Raw genomic sequence first — 11886 nt, forward strand, 5'->3', positions numbered from 1 at the left:
TCCTTGCAACCGCTATAAAAATATCTTGTAAATTTTAATTTTGCTATAAAACAATAGAGATCAGATGTAAATGTAATGAAATCAGACTTTTTAGAATGATCACCTACTGATCATGTCACTTTGAACAATGATCAGTCTACTTTGAATAGTACTTTAAGGTTTCTTACAAACAAGTGGTGTTTGTAAGCTTATTACATTATCATTCTAAATTTCCTGTACGCTGAGTTTCTTTCTTTTCTTTACACATACTCCAGACAAATAGCACTTTCAACTATTTCTAATTCTTTTGTTTATAGGCGTCACATGAAATGGAATTGTTAAGCGACATCGAAACACACTCCTCCATCGTTTGTTTGTTGTACAGATGATCATTGAATCGGGAAGTCTGAAAAAAGAGCATAACACTGTGTGGTACCACTCGGAACAGTGATAAGCAACCATTCATGGATGTGTTAAGAACTCTTTTTTAAACGCGTGTGCTAAGAAAATGAGAGCGTGGGTGATTAGGAAGCAGGAAGTAAGGCACTGGATCAAAGCAAAGTTGTACCCCGATTCGTAAGCGTGGTATAGTTGTAGCACGCAGTTCTTTACCAGTACAGGTAATGTCTTGGAAGTAGCATTAGGTGCCGTTCCTTCAAAATGCAACGGCTATTAGTGATGTATCGTCTGGTGTTGAGTGTTGCAATAATAGTGCTATTGCTGTTAGTAAATGGTCAAGAAACGTCCGATACAACCGAACAGCTTACGGAGACATCTACTGGTTGGTACGATGAAGATGCCAGTACGATACCGGAAAAGGAGTACCAAGACCTAGACCTTGGTGGCACAACTCAAGACATCAATCAAGAATCAAGTGCAATAACACAAGATCCCGATCAATCCCGGCACCCACAGCAGACAACTAGTGCAACCGTTCGACGGTTAGAGTTGGCGAACTCACGCTTTCAAGACAACATAAACAGCATGAAGAATAGTAGCGCACGTCTAGACATTGTATTTCTGATAGATGCGAGCTCGAGTGTCGGACCAAGCAACTTTCAAAGCGAGCTACGCTTCGTGAAGAAACTTCTCGCGGGCTTTGACGTTAGCATGAACCGTACCCGCATTGCGGTAGTTACATTCAGTTCACGCAAAAAGGTGATCCGTCACGTCGACCAAGTATCCCGACCGGTGCCCGACAATAACAAATGTCTGTTGCTGAACTATCAGCTGCCGGGTATCGAGTATAGTGGTGGTGGCACGTACACCTACGGTGCGCTAAAAGAAGCGGAAGACATTTTTGCCGACAGTAGACGGAGCGAAACGCATCCAGACGGTCTGGAACGTATCATCTTTCTCATTACGGACGGTTACTCGAACGGACAGAGTCCGATACCGATCGCCCAAAGATTGAAGCGCAGTGGAGTGAAGATCTTCACGATTGGTATCGAAACCGGTAACGATGAGGAGTTGGCAAGTATCGTAACGTCAACCGAACATCGCTACCTATTGTCTAGCTTCGAGCAGTTTGAAACACTAGTCCGACAAGCGCTACATCTCGACTACCGCCATGGACCATCCGTACCGGTTGCTAATGGATCTCTCTGTGATCGCTTATGCGACAAGATGAAGCTTAGAGACCCGAACGGTACAGCACTATACGGTTGCTGTGATGAGCATGCCTCCTGCACCTGCCTGACGTCCTCCGGTCACTACCGGTGTACCTGTCAGCGTGGTTTTAGTGGATCGGGTTTGCGCGGTGACTGTCATCCGTGCCCGAACGGTACGTACTGGATTGCTGGCGGTATATGTGAGTCGTGTCCGCACGCGCGTCACATCACACTAACGCTCGGCGCAACGTCCGAAAAGGAGTGCGTTTGCCCTCACGGTTATCAGGAGAACGAAGATGGACGATGCGTGGCGATTACGTGTTCCGAGTTACAGGCACCGGAAAATGGATACTTTGTGATGGAACCGAAACCCTGCAGTCAGGTGCTGAACGCTGCCTGCGGCACACGGTGCCGTCCGGGGTATGAGTTGACGGGGAGCAGTATACGTCTCTGCCAGGAAAACGGCGAATGGTCTGGAATAGAGGCAAAGTGCACGAGTAAGTATAGAAATACTTTGTCTCCAATTCAAAATCAAAAACTAACAGTACCTCCTCCGTTTTCATTCTTCAACCATTAGTGAAGATATGTCCACCGTTGAATATTCCTTACTACGGTATGACCGTCTGCAGCAACCCTGATCTCGATCTGCTGTATGATTACACGCCGCGCAACAAATCGTTTCTCCAAAACTATAGCATGTCATCGGAACGCTTTACCGAAGCAATGCCAATCGACACCGAGTGCTCATTTACCTGTGGGCCAGGATTTTATCTCAAAGGTTCACACAACCGAAACTGTTTACCGCTGTCTAAGTGGGATGGTTTACAAACGACTTGCAAGCGTGAGTAGCTGTCTGCAGTAGTTATCCTTTAGCTCTTTACCTTAACCGTTATAACTTGTTGTTACTGTCTCTGTCTCCAATAGAGATCCTATGTCCAGCATTACCCAAGGTAGCATTCGGAACGTACGATCCAACAGATTGTGCTGAATCCAAGTCTGCCTTCGGTACCAACTGTACGCTTATATGTGACTTTGGGTTCGAGATGAAGGGTGGTCCTTCAACAAAGCAGTGCGGTGGCAAACGGACGGGTACGTGGAGCAAAATGAAGACCCCACGGTGCATAGACATAGCTCCACCGTACATCGAATGTCCGGGGAACTATACCGTGCTGATGGATGACGACTATCCGTACGCGATAGTGCGCCGGCTGCAACAACCTTACGTGTTCGATAATAGTGGAGACAACTACACGTACTGGTCGAAGCCTGGTATCAAGGAGGAAGGTATCCGACTCGCTTTAGGTGATCACGAGTTTAGCTACATCGCGATGGATGCGTTCAAGAATAAGGCTCGGTGTAGCTTTACCGTTACCGTGATCGATTTAACACCTCCCGTGTTCGAACATTGTCTCGACGGACCTGTTCACTATGTAAGCGATATCAACAACCCACAGGAAACGTTTGTCCGCTGGGAGGAACCACTTGTGTACGATAATGCTGGTCGCAACATTACCATAACGCAGAACGTCACGTTTGGATATTTACCAGCTGGGAAACATTGGGTACAATATCATGCCGTAGATCCTTCCGGTAACAAAGCCGAATGCGTGCTGACTGTGCAGGTTAGACAGTACAACTGCGATGACATACCGGAACCACGGGACGGTTACTCGATCTGTGCGTACAACAACTCACACGTGTGGTGTGAGATTGGATGCAAAGAAGATTACATGTTTAGTCTTCAGCCGGAAGAAACCATCCGTATGGTTTGCGACCGTGCCAAACCAACGTGGGGCGAACAGATGGATGTACCAGAATGCAGCAAGGTAATCAGCTCAACCGGAGTGGAAAAGATCATCACAATCCGGCTAGATAACGAAATGGATCCTACACTCTGTAACGATACGGACGCGATCAACGAGGTGTCGGAAGCATTCAATGACGGACTGCGTGAGGAGCTGTGTGGCAATCAAGAGGACTGTACGCTGATGACAACCTTACCGACCTGTGTACACAGCAAAACTACTTCACAAACGGACGCGGATGAATCCTTACGGTACAGTATCGTAAAGCGGAGTGTAGAATCGCAAGGCTACTCTACACCGGATCCAGTACCTGCGAACGATCGGGCAATGGTGAAGATATTCGTCTACAAGCGCGTATCGCAGGAACTTGGTCTATGGCGATCTGATGGGAAACAATCGGAAAATATTAAAGTAAGATCAACATCCCTTTGGTTGGTGGATCAGGGATAAGTTAATGTCTTTTTCGCCCCCCTTTTTGTGTAGCGCATAAAAGAAGAACTGGAAAAGATCAACGGAAAGAAGAAGCTGAGGCGTCGTCTGGGTGCGCTCAACTTAGATCTCAGCGTTCTGAAGCTAGACGAGAAAATCCGCTGTGCGAATGGAAGTATCTCGAAGAAATTAGTTTGTGGTAAGTGAAAATGTTACATCTCCAAATTTCTTGCTCCATTCTAACGCTCCCGTTTGCAGTGCACTGCCCAAGAGGTACGTACCACAACTACACGATCAATACCTGCGTCAGCTGTCCGATTAGTTCGTACAATGATCAGACAGGCCAGACCGCATGCCAGCAATGCCCGGAGCATCATTCCACAAGGAAACTGAACGCCAAACATGCTCACGAATGTAAACCTCAATGTCCACCGGGTACGGTTGCCAGGTTGAAGCTGTTGAAGAAGACGAAACCGAACGGTGGTGCCGCCGGTACGGTCAAGTATCACAAAACGCTCATGCCGTTCTGTCGGCTGTGTGAACCGGGCCAATATCAGGAGCAGTATAACCGGGCCCAGTGTCATCCGTGCCCGTCTAATCACAGTTCGCCGCGTGGTTCCAAGTCACCGTCCGATTGTTTCCCGATCGGTGGACAGCTTTGTAACGAGAGCGTCTCGAATGTGTGTGGCACTTTTGGACGATGCGTTACCGAACCTTTCTCACCGCTCGGGTACCGTTGTGTTTGCGAGGACAACTATGTTGGTGAACACTGTGAAATAGCACTGAATCCGTGCGGTTCTGCACCGTGTTTCAATGGTGGACGGTGTGTTACGGCGAACAGTAGTGCTGGCTTTGTATGCTACTGTGAACCACCGTATAGCGGTGGTCCGTTGTGCGAGTTTTACGTCGATCCGTGCCGGTCGGACTATTGCCTGAATGGTGGTAGCTGCGTAGAGGCGGACGGTCGTCCATTCTGCGAATGTCCACTGGGCTACGAGGGAGAACGATGCGAATGGCGCAAGGATTTCTGTACGCCTAACCCCTGCGAGTACCGGGGTGTGTGCGTGAACGTTGACGAAGGTTATAGCTGTGCATGTCCTCGAGGTAAAACGGGACGTCGATGCCATCTGGAACCGTGTGACTATTTGCCATGTCCGGCAGGAGCTCTCTGTTTAAACGGACCAAACGATACCGACAACAGCCATGACAAGTTCGTGGTAGTACTGCAAACACAGCAAAAACAACCGCAGCGTACGACACTGGGCGAATCCTTGGACTACTCAATGAGTTATATGTGCGTCTGTCCGATAGGATTGCGAGGTAACAATTGCACACAGATAGACAATCCGTGCGACAAAGTACAGCGCCATTACTGCCGTAATGGAGGAACCTGCGAACCTGTCAAACTGCGTATCCTCACGGAGAGTACTGCTGAGGACTATGATGATGAAAGCTATCGCTCCGTACGCTGCCATTGCCCACCTGGATATCATGGCAGTAGGTGTGATCTGTTGCTATCAGCGGCATTTGAGTTTGATTTCCCACGGAGTGGTGTACATGCTTACGCTAAGTTGCCTGCACGCAGGATAGAAGGCGAAGATGCGCTGAAAGCGATCGGTATGTGTGGATGGTATCGTACGGATGATGATTTCAACTACGGTACACTGCTCTCATACGCAACGGCCAATTCGGACAATGCATTCACACTGACGGACTACAGTGGACTGGTACTGTACGTGAACGGAGCACACGTCGTTACTAACGTGTCACTAAACGACGGCGATTGGCACTTTGTGTGCGTGAGCTGGACAAGTGCTGGTGGACGTTACGCACTTTACCTCGATGGGGAGCTAAGTGCAGAGGGATGGAATCTGAGCGATGGGGTACCGATTCAACCTGGTGGACTGTACGTTTTCGGCCAGGAGCAAGATGTGCTCGGAGGTGGCTTTAGTGAGACGGAATCATACCGTGGGCGTATGGCGTACGTAGATCTCTGGAGTCGTCCACTGGAGGCGGGTGAGGTTAAACATTTCTATCGCACCTGTGAACCGTACGGTGGTAATATGATAAGATGGCTTGATCTAAGACTGCAAACGGTCGGGCAGGTGCGCATTGTTAGTTCTGGCTTCTGTCGCGATTGTCCCCGGAACCATTCCTTACCGAATGGTTCTGTGAGGTACGAAGGGATGAGAGCACGGTTTCGGTGTAACGAAGGATATGAGCTCATAGGATCCTCCATTGCGGAATGTTTACGTACTTCCCAATGGACTGCTGGTGTTCAGTTTTGCAAGCGTAAGTATATTGCCTAAGACCTTCCAGAGCTGATGGTTAGGTAATCTGAATCTTTCTTTTTTTCCCTCGTCTAAAGTAATTCGCTGTGGTACACTGAATGCTCCCCTCAATGGTCACGTCATATTATCGAAGACTAGTTACGGTGGTGAGGCTCGCTTTGGTTGTGACGAAGGGTTCCTAATTGCTGGGTCAGATATTCTTTACTGTACTGCACGAGGTACCTGGTCCGGTACCGTTCCCGAGTGTATCAGTATCGTCAAGTGTCCACCATTGGTGCTGGAGGAGAATGACGGTAGAGCACCTATCATATACGCAACCGAACGTGGTGCAATAACGCGCTCACTTCCGAGCTACGATGTGGGCGTACTAGCGGAAGTGCGCTGTTTACCACAGTTCGCCCTAACAGACGACAATCTGCTGACGTGTCTGGAGACTGGACAGTGGGATATACCATTGCCGGAGTGTGTTCCTATACCACCGACAACAACACCTGCGGGCGATAGCCATTCGAACCTTATCATACGCGTTAACCGACGGCCGGATGTACAGTTTTGGAAGCATCTAAGAGACTACCTGTTCCACGGCTGCACACCATCCACGATTCCTGGACGACAACTTTCACTGTTTTGCTATTCCGCTTCCGGCACGATTGCCGGTAACAATTGGACGGATCTGAGCGGGTTTACACTCCAGAAGGATGCTCCCCGGGTTTCCAACATAGACGTAAAGCTGCTCGGCTTTCTGATGCGTACCGTTCAACCGAAACCCGTCGACAAACTTGTGCCGGAAAACTTGCTGCACTACATACTCTACGGTACGGTCGAACCGATACCACCGGCAATGCGCTATCCAGCACATCTTGAGAATGCCTATCGTTTCGTTATCTGTCAGTTTATCGACATTATACTGATGGATCGGGAGCTAAACTACGACGATGAGCTGGTGGTGGACATTAGGCAGGAGGAAAACACCAACACGAAGATAAAGCATTTGCTGAAGAACGTGGCACAGGTCGTGTACCAGCAGTACCAACATCTGCTGGAGGAACGGAATGCCCGTGAGTCGGCCGCACTGAAAAAGATCATCGAGCTGGCGGAGGCTGTACCGGTTGGGACGAGTTCCAGCATTACAACCTCCACCACCACAACCACCACCACAGCAACTACACCGAAAAGTTGTCCGTTGAGTCATCTACCCACTCCACCGATCGACAGCCACGTGGTAATGGTTGCCTTTCGTACACTTATCCACCGGCATCCGGATGAGTGGCGTTACGAGAAGTTGCTGTACAGTGGACAGAATGCGGAACCGGGCGATCGGATCGAGTACGGGTGTGATGCTGGATTTAGCATGCGTGGTTCTGGTGTGACGGAATGCGATACCAGTGGGCGTTGGAACGTTGTGGAGGGGTTCTGCGAAGGAGCGGTATGTGAGAATCCACCAAATCGTCCGAACATGCTGATTGCACCTGAGTCTCTCGATAAGCAGTACTACGTGGACGATGAGATCGAGTATCGGTGTGAGGCGGGCTACACACTCAAAGGCCATCCTATCGTGAAGTGTCAACCGAACGGACGCTGGACTCTAATGCTGGCAAGATGCACGCGTATGTATTCACTGGTGGTTTGAAGATTCTCCTGAGAGTACTTAACCCTACACTCTACTCTTTCTTCGCAGGCATCTCATGTGGACGACCGAAAAATCTTGCCATGGGGCATGTAATAGCGGGCAATACGTTCCTGTACGGTGACTCACTTACATTGCGCTGCAAAGATCATACTCTTGCTATCATCTGTCAGTCAAACGGCCAGTGGACACCGTTCAATGAATGTTTCTAGTATATCCGAAAAGTAGTGCATTTAGTACCATATCCAATAGAAATAGTAATGGAATTTTAATTAAAAAAAAATCAACACTAAAATGACAAAGCCTGATGACATTCTTCAAGTGAATAACCTGTTCGTTTAATTCCGTTTGTTATTTTTTTGTTTTTGTTTTATTTTATTCTACAGTTATAGTATTATCACCCTTCCATCTTAATCCATTCTCATGTTCAAAGCACACACACACGCTTCTCTATGCATAATGCGCAGTTTGTAATATGTTTGGGTTTTTTTGCTTCTTCTTCTTTAATTCTTTGCTGATTTGCTGATGACTAATTCAAGTAGTTTTGTTGTAATCCCGTTTTTCCATTCTTCATCCGCTCAATACACGGAACAATGCAACGCAATTGGCATCAATCGACAGTAACCGATCATTCATGGATGATGGAGGAAACTTAACCACAGAAAGGGGAGGACTTTTGTAGTAGTAAGTGTGGCTTCGTTTCCTTGGGGGAAACATTTTTTTAAACCCCTAAATACTGCCCCCAAATGCTTGTTTGTTAGAGTTTGTGCTTTTTGTGTTTTGCAAACTACAACACATGCGTTCACTCGCTTCTTCAGGAAGTACCGGCTTGTTTATTGATTTACGCTTTTTCTTCTTCTGTTATCTTGCATCTGAAGGGTTTCTTTAATGGTTATGTACAGAAATGGATAAAAATGTCTTTCAAATGGTGCAATGAATATTAATATTTCTTTCTATCTGTTTTATGCATCTCGCCACCGTACTATTTACGTTTCTTTTTAGATCCTCTTTTTTTATGCAAACAGGAAAGGTTTGTGATTTAGTTTGTAGAGTGTTTTTACCAACACTTTGCTTCCTATCTATTCTCTCTGTTTCTCTTTCTCTTTTACTTTCTCTTTCATTTTCCTTTTTTCCGCTTTTATTTTCTCGTTTTTTATCTCTTTCATTTTTTTCATTTTCTTTTTATTTCACATTTTGCACTTGATATGATAACATAAACAGTGCGTTTCACGTGTTGTATTTGTTACCGCGTAACAGAACAATCAACAATTCTTATTTTCATATGGATCACTCACATTTAGACAGATTTTCTCATTGATTGCTGATGTAGGTTTTTGCTTGTGAAAGATGAAAAGAAAAAAACATTAAATCAATTATGGGCTGAAAAACCGTTCGCATGCTCAAATTACGTATCTTGCGTGAGGATAATAAAATAAACACACCTGTTGTACCTGCTTAAGCTTCTCACTCTAGTATCAACCTTACCACGCGCCCTTCCCGTACCAAAAATAGCCAGTGGTTTGCCATTATAGTTTTGCGTTTAACTTGTGTTGCTTTCTACTCTGTTGAATTTGTTACAATATCTACATAAAATATTTTAATTACTCTTGTCTCTGCTTGGTTTTTATTTTTGCTTATCTGTTAACGTTTTTTCCTTTTTGTGTTTTGTATGTGCTTACCTTTCTCTTGTGTGTATAATTTTGTTCCATATTTCTGCTAAAGTGTTTCATTATAAGAATCTTTTTTTTCATATCTATTGCATAGTGTGGTAATCTCTCTCGCCTTGATACGGATCCGCAAAAACGTTACGTTAAATTACGTTGAATTTTCTTTAAAATACGTGACTGCCAACGTAACCATATAGTAGCTCTTAATACCGTATATGTGTTATAATTGTGATTAAATTGCTAAGGAAAATATGCTGCATATAAAATGAAACACTAACATAAAAAAAATCCATCAAAATTATATCATTTTTTAATCGCCTTTTTTGTAAAATAATGTTTACTTCATTAAATAATATTACTTTTTCTTTATGAAACATAAAGCAGTACATATTACGCTAAATTAAAATCAATTGGTAGAATTAATTCCAATATTACCAAAAAAAAGTTTAATATAATTATTAACTTGATTGAATGAGACTAAAAGTGTTTGCAAAATCACCGACAAATACGAAATGTTTTGTTTGTTTCTTTTTTATTATTATTATTATTGCAGATGTTGACGTCCACATCCAAATTTGAAAGCTATTTAATATATCTTTTATTTGTCTTAAATATCTTCTGTTTCTGTAGTATTATAACTCTTTCTCTCTCTCTCTTTTCTCTCTTGCTTTTTCTTTCTTTCTGCTTCTATTACCTTTTTTATTATTTCTCTCTACCTCTTTATATCGTAGCTTCATCTAAAACGTCCATCACGGCAATGCTAAATGTGTTGTCATTTTTCGATTGTTTTCTTCTTTCTTCATTATCGTCACGATCTTGTTTTGTTTGTTTTTCCTTTTTTTTTTTTGTTTTTCCTACTTATGATTTAGGCAAATCTACACTTCCCCCCGCACCATTCTACACCCGCATGTTACATTCATACTCGTTGCACTTTCATATCATTTTGCATTTGACAATTATAATTCGAATGGCCGTTACTCTAATTATTATAAGTTTTTACCACATTTTTTTTTTGCTTGTTTTGTTTTGTATTTAATTTTGTTGATTGTTTTCATTTCATGTACTGCAGTTCGTGCAGCTTTTTTTTTTGCTTGCTTGCTGCCCTGCACTTTCACATGTGACTCAAATATAATATAATAGATTTATTGGAAATGCTCAATCATATAATTTCATATTCTAATTGGTTTTTATCTCTCATTATTTCCTCCACTGTCCGTGCGTTAATTACATTTATATGATTTTGTTTTGTTTTTAATTTCTTTTCTATGAATATAAGTTTCTTCTGCTTTGTTTGTGATTTTTATCTCGTTTCATTTTTATCATCTACTAGGTTTGAGTGTTTGTTTAGACATGACAGAAAACGCAAAACACGAAATGATAAATTAAAGAAAAGCGAGAAAGTTGTTGCATTTTTTTTTTTGTTAAAGAAACAAATATTAAATCGAAATTTTAATTTCCACTATCATTATAAACGAAGTGATAAGTACAAGAATGCTTACGACATCTTTAACACAACGAACCTGAATGCAGCTTCTAGACGATTTACAGATGAGTGTGCAAAATTATGAAAATATTGTTTCACTTTGCTTACAGTGTTTTCTTTTCTATTGACACACTGTAACGATAGCTACAGATCAAAACCTTAGTTGAACAAAGGACACATCAATGCATTCGCCTAACACTCTCCGCTGATTTTGTTATAGTTTTCTCGATTTCTAGTTATATATAATATAATATGTATAATACCAACAGTATGCTGATCACTCAGAATTTGTTCTCCTAGCTTTGTATTGCATGTTTACTTGTTTTGTTTTGTTCATAACTATTATGATGTAATTTTTTCTTTTCCTTCTTTATATATATATACCCTAAAGATACAATTTAATAGTGTGTGTGAACCACAAACATTTGTTCTTGTTATTGTTTTTTTTTTTTACAAATATGAGAATGTTTGCATAAATGATCCATATACAGATAAAGCTAGATATACTTATACGCTCCACTTATTAACTGTAGAGATCAATTTGTTTTGCTTTCTAATGTTATATAATAAATGCCTTTCAAATAGATGCGCCGATGCAGTAAATGTTCAATTAGCACTCTTAGGGAGGGTGATGGAGAAAGGGGTGGATAAGAGAATCAGTCACTGTTTGCCAACTTTTTTTTTGTTTTGTTTGTTTTGTTTTGTTTTCAATTTCTCTCCACATTTTACATCTCTTTTTTTTTCGTTAAATCGTTTCCATGAGACCAACAACTTCGGGCGGTTGGTGCTACTTAACCAACAGAGATTCGTTTGTTTGTTTTTAATTAACTAAATAAAATGTCACCGCAGCTGCTGCTTTTGTCTAATGTCACATACACACATGGCATTAAACGTTACTTTTAGAAAAAAAAAGATTTTTTTTCCTGTTGTTCTCATTTCTCAGCATCAGTAATTGACCAAACGTGACGCCATAACGTAACGCTTACCTACACAAC

At 43.1% G+C, this 11886-nt stretch overlaps 2 protein-coding genes across 2 annotated transcripts in view; both read left to right on the top strand.

Moving 5' to 3' along the window:
* LOC125762959 (protein gurken-like) overlaps positions 1–11886 on the top strand; it is a 153456-nt gene that overhangs the window by 89727 nt on the left and 51843 nt on the right. The window lies entirely within an intron of this gene.
* LOC125762421 (sushi, von Willebrand factor type A, EGF and pentraxin domain-containing protein 1-like) lies at positions 299–8003 on the top strand. Its single transcript, XM_049424493.1, has 7 exons — positions 299–2086; positions 2167–2430; positions 2514–3805; positions 3878–4022; positions 4082–6115; positions 6192–7721; positions 7793–8003. Exons 1-7 carry the CDS (start codon positions 640–642, stop codon positions 7951–7953), a joined length of 6873 nt encoding a protein of 2290 aa, XP_049280450.1. The 5' UTR covers positions 299–639; the 3' UTR covers positions 7954–8003.

Source organism: Anopheles funestus, chromosome X (genome assembly GCF_943734845.2).
Source record: "Anopheles funestus chromosome X, idAnoFuneDA-416_04, whole genome shotgun sequence".
Lineage (NCBI taxonomy): Eukaryota > Metazoa > Arthropoda > Insecta > Diptera > Culicidae > Anopheles > Anopheles funestus.